Source organism: Pelecanus crispus, chromosome 1 (assembly GCF_030463565.1).
Source record: "Pelecanus crispus isolate bPelCri1 chromosome 1, bPelCri1.pri, whole genome shotgun sequence".
Classification (NCBI taxonomy): Eukaryota; Metazoa; Chordata; class Aves; order Pelecaniformes; family Pelecanidae; genus Pelecanus; species Pelecanus crispus.
Genome location: NC_134643.1, coordinates 23610130 through 23635209, shown reverse-complemented (window position 1 = coordinate 23635209; position 25080 = coordinate 23610130). Strand labels below are relative to the sequence as shown.

The 25080-nt window shown below is 41.7% G+C and overlaps 1 protein-coding gene across 1 annotated transcript in view; it reads left to right on the top strand.

Annotated features, from left to right (window-relative positions):
* PLXNB2 (plexin B2) overlaps positions 1–25080 on the top strand; it is a 79989-nt gene that overhangs the window by 25751 nt on the left and 29158 nt on the right. The window contains exons 12-17 of the mRNA XM_075707333.1: positions 3236–3408; positions 6218–6366; positions 9383–9491; positions 22174–22310; positions 22949–23116; positions 24723–24831. Of these exons, the coding sequence (XP_075563448.1) occupies positions 3236–3408; positions 6218–6366; positions 9383–9491; positions 22174–22310; positions 22949–23116; positions 24723–24831 (845 nt within the window). The remainder of the gene's footprint in view (positions 1–3235; positions 3409–6217; positions 6367–9382; positions 9492–22173; positions 22311–22948; positions 23117–24722; positions 24832–25080) is intronic.

Here is a 25080-nt window from a genome sequence, read left to right as displayed (position 1 = left end):
GGAAAAACATGGAAAAAAAAAGTAGCTAAATTATTAAAGCAATGTTATAATTTAAATTGAAATATAGAGCCCTTGCAGAAGGGGAATTGAAAAATTACCAACAAATGTCTCTTTTTCTTATAAAAGGGATTTTTTTTAATCCAAATTCTCTCCTGCTTTTAGATTTCCCTGCCATATGAAATCCAGAGTGTAATGTTTTTTATGCATCTTGAAAAGAATTGGCTTTGGGTATATAGTTGCTGCTGAGAAGCACCTTTGAACCTGCCAGTGAAAGAACCCTTTCTTTGTATAACACTTAGTGAATACTAAGTTACGATAGCGTTTTTACATCTCAAGCCATCAGGGGTTCTGAACAGTATGAAATCCAATATATCCCTTTTATCCTTTGTCCTTTTTATCAGTGATTTCACAGCTGGTATCTCAAGGTGATGGATAAGAGTCTGAATCTAATGAGTGGCTTGCTGCTGGTACATTTAATGAGCTGATCAGTGAACAGGGGGAGTGTTTAATGCTTTAAGGCCGTAGATTTCTCCATTGCATTTATGCAACTGGATGTGAGGGACATCAAGATGTTGCAGCGCTAACATTGTTTACTGAGGGATGGGATGAAAATCCCTGTCCAGCCAATGCAGGATAACAAAGTAATTCAATAAGCATATTCCCATGCTTTATCAGGTGGCCATGTGGCAGGGTGGGTGGGAAATGCAGGGTTTAGGAAGCCAAGAGGAAGATTTGTTTGACAATATTACCTGCTCAAGTCCCTGTGCAGTAGCAGCCTTTCAGAGTGCTGGATTAAGAAAGCAATCTGGTTCCTGCAAAAGCAATTTGCAGCGTAGACACGAGGAAACTTTTCCTTGCCGCTGCCCACACCATCTCTTCTGCTTATAAAAGCAAACAGCAACATACCAGGGCTGTCAGTCTGGTGCTTTTCCCCAGCATTACATTCACATCCAACATACAGAGTGAATAGTTAATACACAAACTGTTGAAAATATTGCTTGCGTTATATTTGTTGCTCAATGACATCTGTATTGATGTGCTCAGTGTATGAAGCAAATGATGCTACTCCTGCTTTGTGCTCATCGATTTCCTGAGAATTCAAGATAGGGGTTGAATCAAATGGATGCTCTTTCTCATCGATTCATTCTTACAAATGCCAAAGTCCCTCAGCTTTGCATACACCTCCAGTGATGTCTCGACTGAGCTTGTGCTGGTAGAGCTACTTGAAATCAAGTGGATATGCTGATTAGATGTAAGAAGGGTTAAAACCAGCCTTCATCATCACATTAACTCCTCAGTGTAAGGAAAAGAAAAAAAAATGTGTTATTCTGCTAAAGACTAGCTGTGAAACTGAATGCTGAGGTTTTAAAATATGCATCATTTAGAGAAAAAGTGCCCTTATGAGGTTGTATGCTCTCATGCAAGTGGCAGAGAGACTGTAGCCAAGTTTTGGGCATCTGTAATATTGTTCATGCATGGCAGGGGAATAAGGCACTGCTGAAAAATAATGGAAAACCAGCATTCTCATTTTACTTTTTCATTTCAGTAGGTATCTGACATGGTAGCCTCTTGGAATTAGATTTAAAAAGCTACTGCTGCCGCTGTTATCTAGGAAGATATCAAGTGCCTTGAAATGTTAGTGACTGGAGGGTGCTTTTACTGGTGTCCTTCCTAGAGTCCTGCTCCTCTGAGAATAAAAGCTTTCTTTAAATAGATGTTTTTGATGGCCTTTACCATATGCAGTCTCAAAGGGGTTTATCGTAGTCTCTCTTGCCCACATCTGATCACCTCTGTTTACTTTGCTTTGCTTCCTGCATCTTTAAGGATGAAACTCCTTTGAAAAAAGCCCAGTGTCACAAAGGGTACCATTTCTTGAGACTTAATGAGCACATAAAACAGCTTTTCACTACTGGAAAGGGGAGATGTTTGGTCTCTGTCTTGTACTCCCCACTCCCATCTGTGAGCACATTTAACTCTTGAAAGACCACAGGAGGAAACCTGGATAGTTTTCTGCTGTTCTGGAAAGTTGATTTGCAAGAAGACTCAACAAGTGCCAGAGCCTTGGTGGCAGAGGGTGAGGCTGTGTGGCCAGAAAAGAAGAGCAGCCAGAAACAGAGAGAAGCAGGGATGAAAGGAAGGAGGAGAAAAAGAGGGAGCAAGAAGTTCCCCTCTTTACAATAATTGTCTCACCTTCCCGGGGAAGCACAGCACTCAGGCACTGAGTAATCTATGCAACTTGCACGCTTGCACTAGAGAAACGTGTGGCATCTTTTCAGTCTGTCGTCTTCTGGGCTAGCTCTCAAGTGCATCTCCAAATGTTTTCTTGCAAGCCCAGGCTTTGCTTATGGTGCTGAACCACCCAGCTACGTCTCAAGGCTTTGCATCTATTTGGGAAAGTTAATTTTGTTCAGTGACTGTGCATCATGCTAGAGATTGATGGGAGCCAAAACAAGCTTAGTGTCTGGGACAGTTGGTGCGTGGTTCATCAGTAAGAGAGGCATGACTGTCAGACCTGATTTCTTGGCTCAGAAAAACTAGAATTAAACCCCACTACAGAAGGAATAAGGCATACATCAGGATGGCAATTCAAGACAAAAGGGAAAACAAAAGCAAGAAAGTAGAGGAGGATGGAGAAATGAAGAGGTATTAACTTGAACAAAGGATAACACTTCAGTAACTGTTAACTTTCTGTTCAGTTCAGGCTTTAGCAATGATTTTGGAAAGGCCCAAATGTCCTGGAAACGGCCAACAAAGGCAGCTCTCTTCCTTTAAATATGCAGCTGGCAGAGGTCCCATGCCAGCTGATGTCTGTCCCTACCGACACCCATGCAGAGTTTATACCCTTCCACATCTGACTCCTGGTGCGCCAGGAGGACCTGTTTGTCTGAACTAGTCTTTGAACAGTTCTATAGGCAGGTTCATTGAGGATAGTCAAAGAAAGGACTTTGTACTTAAACATTTTGACAATGCCTGAGTGACAAAAATGTGTTTCGGTTCTACTTGATAGTTTATTCATACTCTGCACATGGATAGATTTCAGGTTTTTCCATACAGGGAAAAATACGGTTTTCTCTCTGCATCATTCAGGGGTTAAGTACACAGCGTGCATATTCTTCACATGACTCAACTGAGCAACAGGCAGGCTTTGTACATAGGATTAGTTTTCCTTCCTATAACACACTGAATATCCTTAAAACAGGAAAATGTCTAAGTGCCTTTACCATTCATATTTCAGTGACTCTGTACAACTGCTCTTATGGACGAAGCGACTGCAGCTTATGTCTCGCGGCCCATAGCGACTATAAGTGTGTCTGGTGTGAAGAAGATGGCAAGCCCAGCAAGTGCGTTTATGAAAAACTCTGTCACGTTTCTCCCACCGACACATGTCCTCATCCAGAAATCACTCGCGTAAGATTGCTTTTTTCTCTCCCTACCAGTGTATTATTTTTCAGGAGAAGGCATCCAAGCAAGTTCATACGGAAAGGCAGTTTTTTCCTAGGGTGTTAAGTAAGCCTCTGAAATAGCTGCAAGGAAATAATGCCAGTAGTGATGTGTGTGAGAGATTTGTAAAGACTCAAAATAAGAGACTGAATGGAGTCTTTGAGACTCCTTGTTTTTCAAGCCTTGTCCTCACTGTGCCAGAAGCCAGGCTAGCAGTGTACGCTTAAACGTGGCACTTGATTCTTGGGAATTAGCATGGATTTTTTTTCTCTCCTGAAGTCTTTTCTACCAGAAATAAGTCTGTAAGAGAGGTTCAGTGCTCCTGGAACTACAAGCACTTGCAGGCTCATTAACCAGCTTCAAACTAGACTTTTAAATAGTATTTAATAAGGGAGCAGGTTGTTTCTGCATTTACAATGTGTTTTCCAGGTGTCAGTGATATTTTCCAGTCCACACCGGAATCAAACCCAAGGCTGTAGAAGTTGAATGTAAGGAGTCAGAGAGGCCAAATGTGCACCCTCAACTTACTCTGTGGTTGGAGCATTCCCCTAGGGCAAGGGAAGAGCGTTGTCCACCTTGATGGACCAGTAGCCAAAGCGAGAATTGATAAATCCTTGTCCTTTTCAGCAACAAGCCAAATGCTGTTTTTCTGGGCATAATTGTCGAGAAAAGAGTGATATATACTTCCATTGGGCAAATCTAAATTGCTGCGACAGTAGTATCAGTACTTTGAAACTCAGACACACCGTTTGATGAGAACATATCCCAAGCTATCACAAAATGTGGTAACTGTATGACAGAGGTTGAGAGTCGTAACAGGGGTGTTTCACTCAGTAGGAACTGTTTAATTCTGAAACCTGTGGCTCAAACTGGTAGAGATGCTGAATCTCCTGAGGCTGCGCAGTTAGAGGTGCAGTGTGGGTACAGGCAGACCGGCAGCAGGCTGGATGAGGTTGGCCACTGTCGGGGTTTAGCCCCAGCCAGCAACTCAGCACCACGCAGCCGCTCGCTCACTCCCCCTGCCCTGGTGGGATGGGGGAGAGAATCGGAGGAGTAAGAGTGAGAAAACTCCTGGGTTGAGATAAGAACAGTTGAATAATTGAAATAAAGTAAAATAGTAATGATAGTAGCAATAATATACAAAGCAAGTGATGCACAATACAATTGCTCACCACCCGCTGACTGATACCCAGCCAGTCCCCGAGCAGTGATCGCTGCTCCCAGCCAGCTCCCCACAGTTTCTATACTGAGCATGACGCCATATGGTATGGAATAGCCCTTTGGTCAGTTTGGGTCAGCTGTCCTGGCTGTGCCCCCTCCCAGTTTCTTGTGCACCTGGCAGAGCATGGGAAGCTGAAAAGTCCTTGACTAGCATAAGCAGTACTTAGCAACAACTAAAACATCAGTGCGTTATCAGCATTCTTTTCATACTACATCCAAAACACAGCACTATGCCTGCTACTAGGAGGAAAATTAACTCTATTCCAGCCGAAACCAGGACAGCCATGATGGTATATCTAAGAAGAAATGGTGGGTAAACAGTTGAAGTCTGCCAAGGAGGGCAAATACCCTGAAATCTCGACAGAAAGTGTGGAGAAGAATACTTGTGTGATAGCTGGCCCAGATAAAGACAATTTGAGTGGGAAAGAAAAGGAAAATTAAGAAAAAGTGTTTTCACCTGGGATACTGCTTGTACATGATTGTGGATTAAATATTAAGTACTAAAATACTAGTTTTTTCGAAGCTTTTGTTAGCTTCAGATTTGAACAAAGTAGTTGGAAACATTTACACAAACCCTTGAGTCATTTTTCAGCTAGTGTATTTATGGGTTGAGTGCAAAGTGATGGTCCAGCAGGCAGAAGCTTTAGAAAGTTGAACCAGTGGGAAAACAGAGCAAGTGATTCTGGAGCTGGGCTGGGCAGCAGGCAGCAGCAGCCATGTCTCTGTGCTCAGGCTTGCTCAGATCTAAGAAATTCTGATTTTGATGGAGCAGACATTAAAGTCCAGACTTTCAGAAGCTGTATTTGTTTGGCTTCCAATTACTGCATATGGAACTGTGCAACCTCCCTCTTCTTGATGGAAAACTTGCAGCCCTCCAAAGCTGAAGACCTGAAAAGATCTTGCTGGAGGTGCTCCAAATATTACATAGGAAAGCAGATTAGTCTCCCAACAAATACTTGGAATTCAAGTGCCTGTTCGGGCCATATTTCAACCTGAGAAGTCCACTGCAACTGCAGGATTTTCTCAGTCCTCATTTTAATTGCAAATTATTTAGTTAGCATCATGAGATGCAGTAAGGAAGATCAGGGGACTAGAGGAACTTTTGAAGACACTATGTGGGGCAGCACTGTGTGTTAGGAAGGTGCAGTGTTCTGAGGTGGACCTAAGGGGAGAAAATCATGGCAAAAAAAAATGCTAGAAAAGCTCTGTGGAATGACTGTGAGAAGAGCCAGATCCATTTGCTTTTCAAAATCACAGTGCTTTAGTGGAGGAAGCAAACTTAAACCAGAGTAAACACCAGGCAAGGGTTCTGTACATAACAGTCTGCCACAGGAGATGCGAAATCTGCAGCTGATGAATACTGGTTCTGAGCAAGCAGATGATTAATTAACATTAAAAAGTTACATAGCATGTTTTTGCGGGGGTCCTGCAAGAAACATCTTTTTGCATTTCAAGCACAGGTAAGTCAAAGTAGCTTTAAATAATATGGAAGAGCAACATGGTCACTGCAGTATTTAATTTTGCTTTTTTTTTACTTTCCCTCATGCAAACACAGATTGAGCCAAAAACTGGACCACTAAGTGGTGGAATTCTTTTGACCATAATGGGTTCTAATTTGGGAATAAAAGCAGAAGACGTAAAAAATATAACGGTGGCAGGCGAGGAATGTCTTTTCCAAAAGGAATTCTACTCTGTTTCCACAAGGTAATTGCTGATATTTTTCACAAGATTTTAGAAGAAAAAAGGAACTTCTGTGCATTTTCAGGAGAAGATGATCTTCCTGTGCTTATAAAAGATTATCAATACAAGAAAGAACTAGTGAGATATACCCGCAATATTTCACAGTAACATGTCTGAGTCTTTATTTAAAATTGTTATAGATTCTGATACAGCAATAAATTTACAATGGCATACTACCATCCTGCTTCTGTATTGGTTGAATTTTTTTTCCTTATTTGTTTGAAAAGCTTTCGTAAACTATTACTGCAGGTATCTCAAGACTATTTATTTGGTTTTAAATTAAAGGCATCGTAGGTGTGCATCTAATCATTAAAATCTTTGCTAAATCTGAACCACAGTGCAGCCAAGCATACAAGATTTATGGGAAAGTAGGCAAAGCAAGAGAAAGCTTAAATCTTTTTGGTTTAGTCCAGCCACAAAGTTTCTTTCCTGGGGGCAGGGAGGGAGCCCAGAGTTTTGGTTTAGCTTTAGATGACTAAGTTTCATCGCAGAGCCAACAAGTCCATGGATGTTGAATTGCCTAAGCAGGTTGGTAGATGTTTTGCAGATTACTTGTCACACTCTTAAGCATTGCCAAAAATTAAAACAAAGTGCTTAAATTCTTTTAGGTGTCTAGGTGTTTACTACAGATTATATCAAGCATCTAATTTCAACAGGGAAATACCCTTTTGATATTAGCTGATAAAAAGCATAGCATGAAGGTTTAGTAGTAATATTAAGAGTAATGACATATGTTAAACAGTGTGATTTTTCTTTCATTCACTTTTGATATTTAAAGCTGCAGTTGAAACCTTGGCTTTCTTTCCCTTCAGTTAAAGTGTAATACAGTAACTTTTTGCTATTTCTGTGGTGTGTTTTGAAAGAGATTTTGAAGATACCCAAGTGATTTTTTTAGCTTTTGAAAAATGTTTAGCTTTAGTTAGGTTCTGGATCAGGCATTTAGAAGCTTCCCAGGCCCCTAGGACTTAAGAATGTGTATATAGCTGTATATCTCTTCCTGCTTTCCAAATCCACTGCCATCACTCGTGCATTTACATGTGCATCACCATCCACAAAATTCCCAATTCTTTTACAGTCATCTTTTCCCATTCCCTATTTTCAGCATTTGCAAAAGCTGCACTGAATTACAGCATAGCCTTACAAGAATTTCCCCAGCCTCTTGGCTTTTTCTAAAGCTTCTTGATATTTTTAAATACATGGAAAGGAGCCAGAACTGAGATGACTGGTTCCTTGTATCATAGCAACATTACTGGTTTCCTAAGCTCTGCCAGCGTGGTAATGGGTGAGAACAAATGCAACTTGCATAATGTCATTTATCAACAAATTAGGGGGGTTTGAAGGATGTTCTCCATTAGGGAAGCCTTGAAAAAGAAGTTATTAAAAATCTCCAAATAGGTATATATAATTTTCTGTCTTTATCTTCCTCCATTCTTTGCTTTATTATTACCTTCTTTTGTTTTTTTTTTTTTTTTTTAAAAAAAGTGCCTAGTCTTGCTCCCATATCCTTCTGCAGTAAAAAGCTAGTCATTTTTAGGAGACAGTTGCTTCCATGGGCAGGATTGCAGCAAAATTTAAGACACTTAAGGCTGCTTTGTGGCTCTGCAGTGATTTAATTGTTGGCCTTTGAGAAGTCGTGTTCTCATTCTTTGTAGTTTTCCATTAGTACTGTGGGGGAAGGGAGGCAATTCCAATGCTGGGGAGGGGAGGGAACTTTTCTCAATTAAAATCCCTGCTAACCACACTACGGCATTTCCCTCCCGCACACCCCCTGGTCCCGGCCCCCAACTGCTTTCCCTAGTTTGACATATGGTAGAAATTCCTCCAAAGGCACCGTTTCCTGTTTCTGCCTGACAAGAAGATACAACTTCCAAGAATACAGTAGAGGGATGATGAGGAACAGACTCAGGCAGCCGTACACATGCCAGGACATGCAAGAATTTAGAGAATTTTGTCCATTTGCCAGTACCCAGGCAGAAAAGTCTGGAGTGATCTGCAGAGGGACTGGACAATCCTTTTATTATAAGTCCCAATTTAAGTACATTATACCCAGTAGTTTGGGGTTGTTGTGGGGTTTTTTTTCTATTTGAGGTTTTTTTTTTTTTTTTTTTAAAGCAGTTATGCACTGCTTAAGGAAGAATAGCAATAATGCTGGAGGGAAAGAGCAAAGGAAATGATCAGTGATCCTTAGGGTGTGTCCTATATGAAACTGTCTGCCTGTGCAGGTTGCAGACATTGTATACGTCCTTATCTAGCTGTATTATCAGCTCTGCATTAAGCATTTGTCCCAGTTTTCAAGTGTGTCGAATCCTTATTGCATTTTCATGCTTATATTCTGAGGATCACCTATTTGAAATAAAAATTTAAACATCCGTGCTATCACTCAGCAGCAGTGTTAGCTAAGGCACTGTTTTCTCAGCCAGTGTTCCTTGACCTCTGATTTTGTGGGGGTTATCTGAGGATTTATTTTCAGAGAACAGTAATTCTAAAGGGATTTTGATCGTAGGTGTGAAAATACAGTAGCTTAAAGCTGAAAGATAGCAGGATGCACAACAAAAGTATCAGCAGCTAAAACAGACAAAGTTATAAGATAGCTGACGGTCTGATTCCTACATCAAGGTGTGTAGGGAGGTCCTTTGTTTTTCTGACATGACCAAGTCCAGTGAAAACCTTGTGTAGGGTTGAAGAGGTTCATCTCTGACTTCTGGGCTGAATTTGAGTCTTCTGTAGAAGGCAGCTCTACTAACTGACTCCTAAGCAGTTGCTGTGTACAGTGCTCAGGTTTCAGCTTTACCTACCTTTAGATAGAAGATTAAACTATTGTTGCATGTTTTTGCTGGTAATCTGAGGCAGCGTTCAAGTACTTGTGTAGGATAAAGTGAAGTTAGCGCTTTTGCTGACAGTGCGTGTGGTAGCTCATATACATTGCATTGGTATCGCAGCTGTTACTTCTAACAGATAAACTTACATTCTTTCTTGCTAGGATTGTATGTCAAGTTGGACCAATGAATGAAGCAAAACAAGGTCAAATTGAAGTTAACATCAACGGAAAATTAGGTAAATCATCAAGTGTAGAGCTGTTTACATACCAGGTAAGTGCATTTTTTTCAGAGACCTGTTTTATACCTTGTGCATGACTTAAGTTAGAAGTTTACCTGTTAACCACAGAGTCTCTTGTATTTCCCTTACAAACTGTGTTTCATCAATAGCACTGTCATTTAAGTATGTTAGAAAACCTAACTCGAGCATTTCTTTATACAAAGGGTATACCAAAAATCTATTCTGATCAATAGATCCAGAGTCTCAAAACAGGATGATGTTGTTTGCAATTCATGTTAAAAAGATGTGGTAGAAAAGAAACTGTAATAAACTTACTCAGTAGTGACACAATATCTCTTAAGTGCCACTACTGAATATAAAAAAATTAGCACTGGAAAACATTAGATATTCTTTAGACGCACAGTTGGTGCGCTGTTTTAATCACTGTGTTTAGTCTAGCCAATGTTCTTAATTACAAGAATGAATGCAGAGCAGAATAAGTAATGAAGGTACATTAATTTTTTAATAATTTATTTCATTCAAAAATATGGCATGCAGAGCCACAGACAGCATGATGTGTGTTCGTATTATACGTGTGCTTTTTTTTCAGTGTCACTATGAAGGAGAATTTCATTTGTGTCTTAATTGCTCTTACCCTAAATGTGGCCCTAAGTTATAGCTGGTCTAGCCTGTGGGTTTAGCAGCAAGTAGCTTTATCTGTATCTATGAGGTCTTCAAAGTTTATAAGAGCCTGTGATAGTTGAGAGGTTTAAATAATCTCTGTCCTCATATTGATACTTAAAATTACACCTATATACTGTAAATCTATAAAACATAAAGGGTGGGTTAGGCTTTTATCTTCTCCCTTATTTAAAATTCTGTCTCATTAGTTCTTGATATCTTGTGAGAAGGAAAGGAGTCGGCAGTAAGAGGTGGACTAAGTCAAGAATGACATTCAACTGAGAAGAGGATATTCGTGTTTTTGCAAAACAGGCTAGAAGTGGTTTTTCCAAAATTTCCAAGCAAATACCTCCTCTTCCTGGTGATATGTCTGCAAAACCACCCTTTTTGCTTGAAAATGTCCTCTGTTCCTTTGTGGAAATGCAGGTTATAATTAAGTCTTTCTTTGTTGATCTCATTCATCTTAACCAGAGAAGAAGAACATAATCTCCCATGTTTATGTGTTTGTGGTCTCTAGGACAGAGCCTATGACAGTAAACCCTACATGAAACAAGATTTTTGTGGGGGATGTGTTTTACACCAGTTCTCCTATGCTTCTTCTGTGTGTAAAGATTCTCCCATGGTTTGCATAAAAACCACACAAAGAACTTACAGAGTGTGTTGAAATGTAATCTGAAGCCCCCAGGTAGGCTTTTGAAGCCTGGCTGTGAACTTGTTCTGGTGAGATTTCCTGCTCAGCCCATCTGGGAGGCGAGATAAGCAGCCACCGCTTTTGGCTACTTAAGGGAAAGATTCTTGATGGCCCGTCAGTGAGGCGCTAGGAGAAGCCGCTGTGCACAGATGTCATCCAGGTGGAGGTTTTCCTGCACATCCAGGACTTCCTCTGGGCTGATCTCTGCCTGCATTGAGGTTACTGAAATGTCAGATACCTAAGCTAACTGCTGATAAAGAGCATTTTTATTTACTGCAAAAATCTTTCCATGGGGACTCTACTTGCAAAATGCAAAGCAATGGCAAGTAATACAGTTCATGCCTTAAAACTGGTGAAATTGGTTTCGAGTTTCATTTCTCTTTATTCCACGAGAAAATGAAGCCAGCTGTGGACTGCAGTAGGATTAAAAGTCAGTACAGGGGCGTCGCATTCACGCGCACCTCTACAAGTGTGACACGAGCGCTTTTCACATGAGAACAGACAATCAGAGCAGACGGTCGCGTCATTGATGTTGTCTTAAAAGGTACAATCTTGTTTCACTGTTGTTTCTAGGCAGGTCTTTGGTGACTTCTTTCAGCAGACATGCGAAATCCGTGCTTTGTTTAAAACCTCTTCTATTCGGTATATACAAAGGAAAGAAAATACTCTTCTTTCCAAGAGCCTTCCTAAAATAAATTTCCTATTATGTATTTCCCCCTTTCTTTGGCACATTGTCTGGCTACCCTCCTGCTAGTAATTATCACTGTTTTTACTGTGTGCTCTGATCACCTGAAGCACAATAGCTTCAGCTTTAGCAGTGACCACTCTAAATGCGGTGCGTGGCAGCACAGGGCAAAAGTGCACAAGTAGCGCACAGGGAGACACTGCAGCTGCTCAACCCGGTGTGCCCATGTGCACCGGCGGTGTCACCATACTCCCCACAGTCTCAGCCTCGAACATGTGACTAGCATCTACCACCAAAAGCACATAGTCAGTTATCAAGTAGGTTGGATATAAGGAAGAATTTTTTTATGTTGATGGTGGGGACACAATACTGGAACAGGTTGCCCAGAGAAGTTGTGGCTGCCCCATCACTGGAAGTGTTCAAGGTCAGGTTGGATGGGGCTTTGAGCAACCTGATCTAGTGAAAGATGTCCCTGCCCATGGTAAGGGGGTTGGACTAGATGATCTTTGAAGGTCCCTTCCAACCCAAACCATTCTGTGATTCTGTAAGTACTACTACATTTGGCTCTTGTTGATACCCAGTCTGAACGACGGGATGCGTTTTTAAAGCTGGATTGATGAGGATCAATAGGTAGCACAACTCAGGGCTCAGAGTCGTGCTTCTGCCCCATCTGCTAGCACAGCACCTTTCTGAGCCAAGGAACGTGCAAGACCTCCATTAAATGGTTCAAAAATCCAGTTAAAAGGGAAGCCATGATTTCAATTTAAAATGATTTCTGAACTAAAATGCCCTGGTTCACAAGAGTCTGTGCTGTGCAGTAAACACTTCATTTATATTTGCTGCGTAACAGGGGAAGAAAGCTCTGTTTCTCCCTACCTGTCACAGTTTCTCTATCCAACCTGAGTGCTGTTCAAGTCCAGCCATTCCAATGAAATTAAATTCTGGTAACCCAGTCCTCCTCTACTGACATTTCTGTTGTTTCACTATAAGCAGGATCAGGCAATAACCATTCTCCTGTTTAGTGAAATAGAAATGAAGTGATGCTACATTTTAATATCCAGCTATGCGGTACATCTGGAGCACTGACATCTTGGCCGGTCTCTAAGCAGGTGGAGCAGTAACATGGCTAAAGGCCATTCCTGCTTTTTCATTTGTTGTTAACTTTATCTGATTTGCTTGGTACTATGGTAGTGAGAAGCAATATCAAAGGAAGGAGTTAAACTTTTCCTAGGTGTGTGGCCCAGATTTGCTGGGCCACAAGCGTGATTCCTGTCTCAGAATGCCTTGTCTTCAGACCTGAGCCACCAGAAACGAGAGCTTGCAGCTGGTTCTGGGATCTCCAGTGTCTGTTTGCAAGAGCAATTCTGTGAGGTTTAGGCTGTGCAGGCTAAAAAGACTATATGGTTTCAGAAAGCTCAAATAAATGTAAGATGGTGAAATTAGAGGTAGAACTTTGCAAAAGTGTAATACATTTCTGAGGTGCTGAAGGTAGTTTAAGGGACTGGCTTGGAAATAATGACTTCTAGTAAACCAGGAAGTCCATTTACCTGAACAAGATGAGATGAATAACCCAAAAGACGAAGAAGCAGGGATAAATTAGAGTCTGATCTGAAAACAAACATGCACATGACTACCATACTGGAAGTTTGAATGTGAACCTGAACAGCACAGTTACATTTAACAAGGTGCAGACTTCCACCTTGATGTTTGAAGCAATTGCCCTGGGAGCTCTCACCAGTGCAGTGCCGTTAGTGCCACAGGGCTTTTGGGGAGAGCTTTAGCTCACTCCTTGATTTTTCTCCCTGAGTCTTTACCTCAACACATGCATTTTACACTGTAGTTGGGCGTTTTGGGTGGATTTTTGCAGGGGGGGTATTACATGCTTGTTGCCATTACGATTGATGCTCATAAACCACACATCCGCAGCAGTCTGGAATTGCTTCCAGAGGATCTTACTTTATTCTTGAGTGCTGGAACACATCTTGTTTGTGTGTCAGCCTGCATAGGGGCCAGGAGAACTCCTGGGTAGCTGAGAGTTTTAGCAAAGTTGGCCCTTCCTCATGTGGATATTATTAGACTTAATTCTCTGTCATCTGAGCTATGCACTTAAACACATGTCCCACCATCCAGTGCTCGTGGTTCTGCTTGAAAGCTGCCAGTGAACACTGGCTGTATGATAATGCAGACTTTCCAGTCATGCATGCTTCCATTTCTCCGTCAAACCTGTCAGCAAAGGCTCTGTGGTCTTTTCAGAAAATCATGTGGTGTCTGCCTCATGATAAAAAGATGCTGCCTGTAGTCCAAAAAATTAGTTGTTTAAAATACCAACCTTTTGCGTAAACATCCCATCCACAGCAGACAGCACACAATGTGCATTGCCAGGCAAATGCTCTGCCTGAGCACCTGGAGTGGCTGGAAGCATTTGATCAGCTCACATGGTGTGACGTTTAGGCAAAGCAGCCCCAGAAAGGCAGGACTCGGCTCACTTCTCTGCTGTTGCAGAAATAACCCAGGAACCGAAGCCTGGCTTGTGTTGTGGATGCTCTGACGAGGCGAGCTGGTGGGTCAGGTCAGCCACTGCGGTGAACACCAGGCTGCCAAGAGTGCGCAATGGAAACTCTCTGGTTGAATATCCTGTGAGTGGGTGGCTTGTCTGAAGAAACAAGAAGCAGGCTCCCTTGAGTCTGAGAAAGGAGGGAAGTGGAGGGGGAAAGAGCAGTTCCTAATGACTTGCATGCCCCATTCAGAAGCTTAATTTAGCTCCCGCGGTTACCTTTGTAGGCCATGAAATGACATTTTGACCTCCAAGAAGGTGTCCAGAATCTACAGCACTTCATGGGCTATGCCTTTAATGCCTTTAATTTTTGTGTGCATTATATGCAAGGGTTGGCAGAATAATCTGGCTTTCAGTGTGGCACAGATAATTTTGGTAACAAATTAGTTGGTTTACAGACCTGCTTCAAGAGCCAGAACTTACTGTAGCTTGGACCAGGATGAGGAAAGGGAAAGGTTACTTGTGGAGGAAAGGGTGGATGAGATACATGCAGAGCAATAATGTGCTCTGTACATTTGTGAAAATCTTATCCACATGTGTGTGCATTGTCATCAGGTCCTTGACACAGCATCCCTGTGCTCTGCTTGTGTGGAACCACAAGAGCCCGTTCCTACTTGTGAAGATGTGCACTTGCATCAAAGGCAAACCCCCAACCAGAGGTCACTGCCTACAGGAGCTGGCAGAAGGGAGCTTAGGTGGCTTTGCCATTTGCTGCCCGTCATGTCCATTTGAACACATCCATCTGTTGCTGGCTTCCCCTTGTGCTGCAGCTGGCATCTCTGATGGCATCATGGGGATATACTCTGCCATCATCCTCTTTTCCCTCCCCAGTTGTCTCTCTGCTTGTGGTCTGGCACAGTTGTGTTTTCTCCAGCATCCCTCTCTGAAGCACAGACTTCATGCCAAGGTTTCTTTGCATCTCCGTTAGGCTCCCCTCCTCTGTTGCCTTCCAACTGTTCCTGATTTTCTGGCCCCTCTTGTGATCCACCAGTAGCCTCCTTGGTGGCTGTTTGTTTCTCCCTTTGATTTTCTGCATCAGTGAAGGATAAAGGGTAACCACTTTTATTTCGGTGGTGTAGTTCTTGGGCTAGAAACTGCCTACCACAGAGGTAGATAGTATCCCTATTTACAGAGTCATGCCCAGGAATACAAAAAGTTGAGGATGTGCTTGGTGACAGATGAGTGGAAAAGTAGAGAAATGGAAAAAGAAGACATGCAGAACTTCGGTGATGCTCCACAGGAGTGCACTCCTCTTGTTCTTGAGTACTGTGTAAGGGACCAGAAGTGAGTTGGCGGGACATGACAGTGTAAACCAGGAAAGCTGCAAAGCAAACAATCCGAGCGAAAAAGAATGTGAATCAGTCTGGCAGATCAGATCCCAAATGCAAGTCGGGTGAGTGAAAAAGAGGCTGGGGGAATGGTTCTCTTTTGCACCTGCCTATCTTTAATGGGAAAATTGCAAAGAAGCTGGATAAAAAAAGAAGAATAGCAGGAACGCCACTGTTAGCCAGGTAAAAGCTGTGCTTTGATTTGGCACCAGCAGACCACAGAGATCTAAAATGCTGGGAGCTCTCTGAAAGCATTTTCAGCCTGTAAAAGGTATCTTTTACTAAAACTGTAATCAGAAACCTGAAGAAATAAGAGATCGCCTTCCTAACTGTGCAAAAAGACTAACTCCAAGTCATAAAATATTAAAGATTAAAAAGTTCATTCTAGATTAAGCCGGCTGAAAAAATGTAAGAGCTGAAATGCGAATGCTCAGAGGGTCTGCAGTAGCTCTGTTAGAGCAGCAGTCACGTACATTGCTAATAAGTAAGTTCGTGTCTAAATGTGATTATAAGCAGAACAGACATGGAGATAATTTACCCTCTAGCACACAGAAAGCATGAAACAACAATGAAAAATACACCAGCATTTCTGCGAACAGATTTGTAAGTAGGAGGTAAAGGATACAAACAGAGCAAGCAAAGCAAAGACTTCTGGCTGGAGAAAACAGGACGCTGGAAAATGGCCTGAGAGTGAAGACATATACATACTTGGGCCAGCGCAAGCTGGTTTGCCAGCACTATGGGTTTTTTTCCAGTACCTCTGAGCTGACAAAGCACAGAGCACCTCAGAGGACATACTGTTGCAAGACCATGACATTACTGTGAGGAGAAACCAAAAAATGTAGTTTGTGAATCTCAGGTTAGTCCCTGATGAAAAGATAAGTCAGTGGCACACAGGAATGTAAATGCCACATAAGGGAATTCATTGGTATTACAAAGAGAATAAATGAATTTGCTACCAAACAAGCCAGCACTATTTGAACGTTACGTACCATAAGCAATGTACAAGGACTTAGAATTTGCCATTGTCTCACTGTTTCAAATTGGAACAAATAACCACTGCTTTCAGGTAAACCATATCAATGGGATGGGCACCAACCACAGTCATAAAACAGAAGAGGTAACCTATTTGTAGCATTATTATCCTTCCAGCCAAGCTGCCTAATGGTTATCAAAGTGCTGGGAAAGCTGCTTATCAGTTCAGGAGTACTAACCCAGCAGTCTGGTACACCATGGGCAAGTTGGGTTGCAGGTGGGCTTTGAGATCTCTAGCTCAACATTATTACACCTAAGTAGGATTTAAGGAAGGTTTGTATATAAGATATGTAAAATGCTCAAATTTCACATGACTGACAAGCTACAATCTGCTCAGACCTACAAGCAAGAAATCCTGTCGAGATCAAATTATTTCTTCAGGATAAGCCATGCAGTAGGGAGCAAGTTACACCTGTTGACAAGTTGGACAATATGATCGTTGTAGGTCCCAGCTGAACTATTCTGCTGTGTTTTATTCTGAGTAGCGTAGCTGTGGATGTGCCTATGTTTTACCAAAACTGCAAATCCACTTCCTACAACCACGGGGCATGATCATGAGAGCTTAAGGCAGTGGAGTCCCGGTGGTGGGAAGTCCTGCTGCTGGGAGATGGCTTACCCGACTCGGCAAGAAGCAGGCCACTGAACAACTGACAGATGTTGGAACAGGCTTTTTTAAACTAGACTATCAAAAACCCCACATAACAAGGTAACCTGTTATTGCAGAAAATATTTATGCTCAAACATTAAACTACCTGGAAGACATGAACAATATTTTCCCGGTGACAAAAGGAAAAGTATAGACCTGAAAGAACATTCCTCATTTCAAGCAAAATAAGAAAAGGACAGAAATATGTATGAATTATGATTTTCTACACTTTAAGGAATTATAAAACAAGGGTTAAATTAGTGTTTGCAGGGTTGTTTAAATTTTACTGTGTCCATGAGAAATGAAGTATTGCCAAGTCCTCAGAACGGCTGATGTTTTCCAGAATTATTACAAGACTGCTACAAATTCCATATAGGACACATAATCAAATGTTCTGCTTAACATCATAATTGCAGTGAGCACTGCGGTGTGATGTTATAGTGGTGCGCTGCGCTGTGGTGTTATAGAAAGTGTGACTTCCCCCAGGCCAACAAAGATCCCGAGGTGCAGAGGGCTGAAAATGAAAGTGGGGTATTTATTGTGGCGGCAGGCATACTTCTGATTCAGAGACTGAAATGAGAAAAGGGCAGAAACAAGGAGAGAGGAAATCCTTGAGGGGATCTGGAAAAGGTGGCATCACTGATCTCGCAGCACTCAAGGTCCTAGGTTTATCAGTGCTGTTTGTAATGGTTGAACATTCAGTATTGCTCGGGGTTGAGTCCAAATTAAAGGGGGTTGCCTCTTGGTAAAAGCAGCTTTTTTATTATCCCTCAAACAAAGTCTGCAGTGAAGGATTTACCCTTTGCCCCTCATTTTCCTCTGCAAGGAGAAGGAATCTCCTGCGGGGCTGCGGTAAGCAACGTAGAGCTGTGGGTTCGGTGCAGCTTTGCTAGACTGCGTAAGATCGGGCTGTGTAAGATAAGACCGGACCTGGCAGCTTCCAAGGATCTGAACCTGTCTGTCCCACTGGGAGTGCCATGTCAGCCGTGGGAAGGGGCTACCTTCTGCTTAGGTAACACAGTTCTTGCTGAAGGCTTGTACTGATGGTACTTACGCTGATGGTACTTTTTCGAATTATCTTGGCATTCAGAAAAATATCCTTCTCCTGCTGATCCTATCTACCTAACTGCATTTTTGAAAAATGCTTTCTAGTTGAGCATTTGGACGACCCAATTTTTTTTTTTCTCTGTTGGTACTCTTAAGCAGACCATCAGGTGGGCCAAGGTAGCCTTGCTCTTTGAGCCATCCATGAATATTTTAGAAGAGCACTAAAACTTGCTCGTAGCATATTGGTTTTGCAGTAAAATGGTTATTAAAATTGTTAAAATGCTTGATAATTTGTTTTAACTACTTATTTTTTCTGGCAGGTCCTTAAGAGGAAGGGAAAGGAGGAAAATGTGAAACAGAAAATAGCAAGTTAAAATTAGTCAAATCATTTTCCTGACAAGTTTACAGTAACAAAGTGTTACTATATGATGCTTTGTCTTAGCAGTCATGCTGAAGAATTCCTCTGCACACAGAGCACAGTTCAGCTTCTCCTTATTAGATCATCTTTATGAGGCATCCACATTATTTGGTCTCTGGAGAGCTCTTGGTATTTGCAAAATTACTTTAAATACGTTAAATATGAATACTTAGAATTAAGCTGGTTTAAAATGGTCCTTTGAGGAAATGCTGCAAGGTCAGCGATTAAAGAGAAAATAAGGGTTAAACATAACTATTCCACCTCCTCCTCGGCTGCTACCCGTGTTAGCTCCCAGAGCGGTTCTTGGCCTCAGCTCTCCGTTCAGCCTGAAGTGCAGCCAAGCCGTGCCCACGCCGTGGTGCGGCTGCGCCGTGGACGGGGTGAGGTGTGGGTGGCACGTTCTCCCGTCCAGCGTAGCTGGGCTTTAACTTCCAGCAGAGTTGGAGTCTTGCTAAGAAAAGAAAGTTTCTGGGGAAAACGGAACTCGTTTCACTTCCCCCTTGTGGCTGTGTTATTCAGAGATAACTTTGCTATTTGGTTGCCTACACACCCCTATTCCTAGGAAGGCAATCACAGGCCACCACTAAAAGGTCCCCCACAGAAAATGGTGCTGGATGGTTCTGTTTCAAGTTTGCGGCTCACTCGATATTTGCTGGTTGTTAGCAACAGAGCCAGCTGACGCCCTGCCAAAGTTACCCATCAGATAGTCCAGCAGAGCTTTAACAGGGCAATTATTGCCCATTTTTGCAGGAAGAAAGGAATACGGCTGTCTAGCAGAAGTTCTTAGCAAGCTTCCTTTCATTTTTTATGCTGAGGTTACAGAGAACAGGGGTTTGTGATGCTTCAGAAACCTTTTCTTGTTCCCTTCCCTCCTAAGTCTGTCCTTAGAGGCTAGGCTTTCAGTGGAGGCAGTATTTAGGGAGAAGGCTGTGAGTTTTAAATAGTTTTTCTGAGGTTCAGGGATAACGAATTTGTCCATTCTGATTCTTCAGTGGTTCTTGGGGGATACTTTCGTCTGAAAGCTATCCCAGGCATGTTATACAGCTAATCATTGCTGTGGATTTTTACTGTGGATGGTAACAGAGGTCCAACATGCTTAACAATTTAGAGCAATTAAGATGTAATTTGAGGTTAATAAAAGGTATGGTTTTCTGTCAGTGTGGTGAGGTTATACTTAAAGTATTTGATACATTTTTATGAACTATTTATTGACTCTGTATTTTTTATACAATTTTGATTGTAATTTTCTTAGCAACAAAATTGTGTTACAAAAAAGCACAAAGGAGTTTTTCTGTGAAGTGCACGTCTGGATTTCTGTAATTGAAACTTCAAGTGTGATTTTTAAAACTGACCCCCTCAAACTTTATTTACCCTGGCGTGACTTATTTCAATTTAGCTTAAATCATCAAGCAATTAAATCCAAAGAAGAGTACTCACAGAGAGGGTTGTATAGACCTAAGTGAGCAAGTTTTAGTCAACTCCGTTATACTGAATCAAGGCTCCTTCTTGTTTAAAAAATGCTTTTAAATGACTGTGAGTCACTTCCCTACATAAAATCTTGTAACCCGAGTGATGTATTAAATTAAAACGAAATCAAAGGTTAGCGCATGAAAGCAGTCATATGCTGCAGCAATGTACATCTTGAGGAGTGAAGCGTTTACAAACAGATTTCTCTCAGGGAAGTAAAGCAATTGATACCCAATTAGTGTTAGAGCGTATTCCTAAAGCTCAACGACTTGAGAGCAAATTACAGTTGTCACTGTGGATTTGTGAAGTGTGCTGAACGATGCTGCGTTCCTTTGGAGGGAAGTTGGTCAGACGTGAAAGTATAAAACAAGCACAGCAAGTAAGAGTTCTCTGTGTTTCTGTAATATCTGTGCTTCAATAAAACAAATTTGTAAAGTAACCATGAGGTCAGTTGGATGCAATTTTACAGATTCCTGCTGCTTGTTAAAAAGCTGTCCATGGCTCACCGAGCTTTGAACCGAACTGGGGTACATCAGTCCCCCTCCTCCCTGGCATTCACGGGCCCTCGGTTTTGGAGCTGTAAGCTGTCACAGAGATGGCAGTCTGTGCCTGAGCAAAACGACGCGGGGGAAAGGGTTTTGCTGCACAGCTAGTAAGGTGTGGGCTTGTTGCTCTCCGTTTCTGAGTGGGGCTTTTCCTTCTTAGAGTGGGAGATCAGTGCAGTGTGATGGCGATCAGGGAAACCCTCATCAGCAAGGGAAGTTTTCAAACTTCTTTGCTCTTCCTTTATTTGCATATGCTTCATACGGAATAGCCCCAAGCCCAGACTTTATTATCAGTCAACCATTTTAGCAAGACTATGCAAGAGGAAGAGGAGAGCAGGTGTCATTTACAAATACACATGAGATTGGGAAATAAGCTTATTGCGTGTTTGACGTGTTTAAGGAAACCTTGTGTTTGAATATGGATCAAGAAGCACAATTACACATCAGAAAAGGCATTTCCTATTCACAGCCTCCCTAGGCTGTTGATCTGGTATGCTTTAGCTCGTATGCTATAGCAAATGCAGGGTCCCTCACAGCAATGCCCCCGCCGCACGCGTGGACCTGGCATCCTGTGGCGGTGCACGTGGCAGCTGGCTGCGTGGGAGCACCGTGCTGCCTGCATGCACAGCAGCTGCCGCCCCGGTGCGAGGGCTGCGGCACGTCTGCCGCCAGCCCGTGCCCCGCAGGCATGGCCAGGCCATGGAGTCGGCAGGCAGCGCTCGCCTGGAGCCGGCTGGGAACCCATCGCATGCAGCTTGCATGGCTTTGGTCATCCTCTTGATTCAGCAGCTTCAGTGTTGTCCTGAATAAGGATGCTTTTCTCAGCTGGAAGCAGGGACTACGTAGAGATGAAGTAATTAAATCGCGCTATTCATGAACAGCCCTCACTGTTAATTTACAGTATTTGTCATAGCTGCCAGAATACAATCACAGAAACAAAGACTGAATTGAGAACAAAAGGAGGGAACTTATTTGAGAAATTTAGATTTCCAACAAATTTCATAACAATTTCAAGCATATCTGCTTGTTTCAATTGATTTTAAGAATCCTCTCCAAGGCTCTAGGTGTATAAGGAAAAGTTTAGCGTTTTCTGATTTTCCTTCTTTGCAAGCTCATTGCTCAAGAAAGGGATGACAACTATACTGCAATTAAGAGCCTGAAGAAACAAATGGAATCTGAATATTCTCTCTGTTCAGTACCAGTTTGGGAAATCTTGCTCCATCTCTCCTGTAGCTGATGCAGAATGTAGGAAAGGATAAGGAAAGGTGAGGGTAGACTCATCCATAAGCAAGAGAGAAATCTTAAAATAAGTATGAAAACAGGAAATACAACAGGAAGCTCTTACAAACTTAATGGCAGCTAATTCTACATATTGCAAATAGGGAATTTAAATTCATGTAAAGCCTTCTAAAATACAGTATGGAAAAAATGTAAGTACATTCACATCATCTGTTACTTCTTCCTTCAGCATGGATAATGAAAGATGTTGTTTTATTTTAGAAGAATTGTCCATCATTATTTTAATTTTATTACTTTCCAGGTAGTAATATTAAACTTCTATTAGCTATTATACCAGTTAATACTGGTTTAAATTTTATTTTCTTTTTTTTAATTAGTTTGACCATCTTCTCTTTGCAGGAACCTCATCCTTATGCTATAAGGCCTGAAAGTGGTCCACAGGCGGGTGGAACCACACTTACCATCACTGGTATGAACCTGGCCACTGGTTCCAAGAAGGATGTTCAAGTTTCAGTCGGTAGCCAGCCTTGCAATGTGTACGTACCCCAAGTAATTAACAATATAGAGCTGTATCCTAATGAAGCACCAACCTTTTCTGGCCTTTCAAAATTACGCAAATCCATTGTCTATCTCTTCGTGACTCATCCCATGCAATGGAGCTCTGCACGTAACATTCAGACAGAAACTCTCTCAGAGGCTCCAGCTGGAAGAGGCAGCTGTAAAAACAACCAAAGTGGGAGAACTCAGATATCCAAAGAATTTTCCAGTTTCGTCTTTCTCTGCTTGACTGGCTGCTCCAGACCCACCCAGGCTTTCACTCAACACCTCCCCAGTGGTTCCATATAAAGTCTTAATCTTCTAGTGCCCCTTGGCTCTCACTTCTTTTTCCTTTTATTAATTGCTGCCCTTCTCTCCCCCCAAAAAATGAAATTACATGAAGTGTGCTGACATTGCATTGTTCTTGTGTTTGTACACTATTCCTTTTCATATCCTATATCTTTTTTAAAGATCCTAAGTGATCTGGAGAAAGAGCTGTCTCTTCTCATAACTACTCAGTGCCTAGCAAAAATAGAGCCCTCTTTTTGTTGTTTCTGGGGTACTACCGTAAAGAATACAAATCATTATAGTGTTAGTAACTGAACATGTTTCTTCTTCTTTTTCTTCTCCAATCTAGTACTGAGTTTGGAGACGAGATCGTTTGTATTACAGGACCTAATAGCAAGGTTGAAAGTGTTAAAGTCACGATGGACTATGGGGGCACGACAGTTAGTGTACCGATGCGGTTTTCATACAGTGAGAACCCTACTGTCACCAAGTTCCTGCCAGTAAATAGCTTCAGCAGGTAATGAAATGTTTGTCATAACTTCATTTACAATTGGGTTAAAGTATGTTTAATAATAAACCTATTACATATAGAACTGTTCAAAATAAAAACTCCTGTACAATAGCCATGCACGCATTTAGATACGTAGAATTTGTGATCTTCCTTAATGGCAGCTGATGTTCATTTACCTCCAAACTTTAATCCCCACTTCAAAGGTAAATCCTGAAACCAGAAAAGGTAATGAGCTTCTTTTAAATGAAGAGTCTCAAAGAAAGAGATTTGAAGCATTTTAGCATGATGTCAGACAACATGATCTTCGCATTACTCACAAATCTTTATCCTGTCTAAAGGAGAGATCATCATCTGAAAGTGATATAAAAGGTTTCTAACAGTTCTTCTGTTCCGCTTTTAATAAGTAAGCTGGAAAGAGAAGAAAGTTATGGCTTGTCATGTCTTAATCCCATGAGGAGAAAAAGTAACTCTTTAGGAAATCTAGATCAGGGTTCAATAAGGCTTTTAAAATGTATGCTCTCCCCTGTGATGGTACTCATTAACACCCCATCTGGTAGCTGCTCCTTCTGGAAAAAAGCTCACCTAGTACTAACTGTGAAACCAAACAAATGTATGCCACTCTTATATTTGTAGCAAAATGGCAAGTTGTCTGCATAAATGTCCTCATAGCATACCTCTGATTTTGAGAGTCATTCTGTGACTGATACAGCGACAAACTTGTGACTTTGGCTCATGTTGGTCTCTGCTGTTCCCTAATATTCTGGTGTTTCTGCCTAGTGGGGTACAGTTGGCAGAGAGAGGTCATGATGTTTACACTTTCTTTCAGTAAAAAGAAGTGTAAGATCAGGACCTTACAAATAGGATATTAAAAATAAATTTGGCTGTGACTTCTCATGGAGAAATTGGTGCCTGCCTCCTTGAATATTGAGCAGTCACTTATGTAAAATAGGATTTGGTTTTAATATTTGCTTTCGATTTTGGTTTGGGTGGTTTTGGGGCCTGAAGGGTTTTTTTGGTAGATCAATAGTGATTTACCCCAGGGAATTTAAAGGACTTCTTTTTTTCCTCTGTATAAACTGAAGTTTACTTCAATGGATTGCTTTGAGGATTGCTGTCCCTTTAAATCCATCTTACTTCGATGACTTTAATTCCCACTGGCGACTTGCATGCATTCTTCTTATTATGCAAATGCATTATTTTTTAAACAATGTATTGCAAATGAAAGGGAATAAAAAGCCAGGTCCCTGCAGACTTGTGGAAAATACACTCTCACCTTTGTCTCTGTGTGTGTGGACAGCGGAGTGATTTTAACAAAAACACTGGAGAAGTAAAGAACACAAAGATAGGCATCAATGAACAGCCACAAATACTGGCAAAGCGATTTGTACTTTTTTATTCTGCTGTTTTAAAATGCGTTTGAAGTTGACATTGCTGCTTTTAAATGCTGTGGTCATCAACAGCTTTAGCAGAAGTCCTTTGTGTAGGATATCTAATTCTCATATAGGCATTAGGTAGCTGTTTTCAGTGGAAGCAGTAGCAGTGCAGGATAAAGCAGTCTATAGCTGTGGTAGTTTGCCAATGACTTGACTTCTTTTTTAATTCTGCCTTTCAGTGGAGGGAGAAATATTACAGTAACTGGAACCGGGTTTGAGCTCATCCAGACTTTCTCGTTGGTGGTATACGCAGAACGTCCAGAAGCAGGGAAACTGAATCTCAAAAGGGTAATTTTCTTTCTTTCCCCCCAAAGGCATCACGCTGGATGCATAACATATAATCTTGTTCAAAAAATGCATTTAAGTTTGCCCACTGGACTTCACAGGGCTTGGAGTGGAATAAGGTTTGAACAGATTTCTGGTCTGTGCAGGGTTTCCGTGGAAGAAGAGCCTACTTTACCATCTTGACTTACATTCACTTGTACCTTGCAATCTTCTGCTTAAAATTATTTTCATTCAGTGTGAATAAGGATAGAA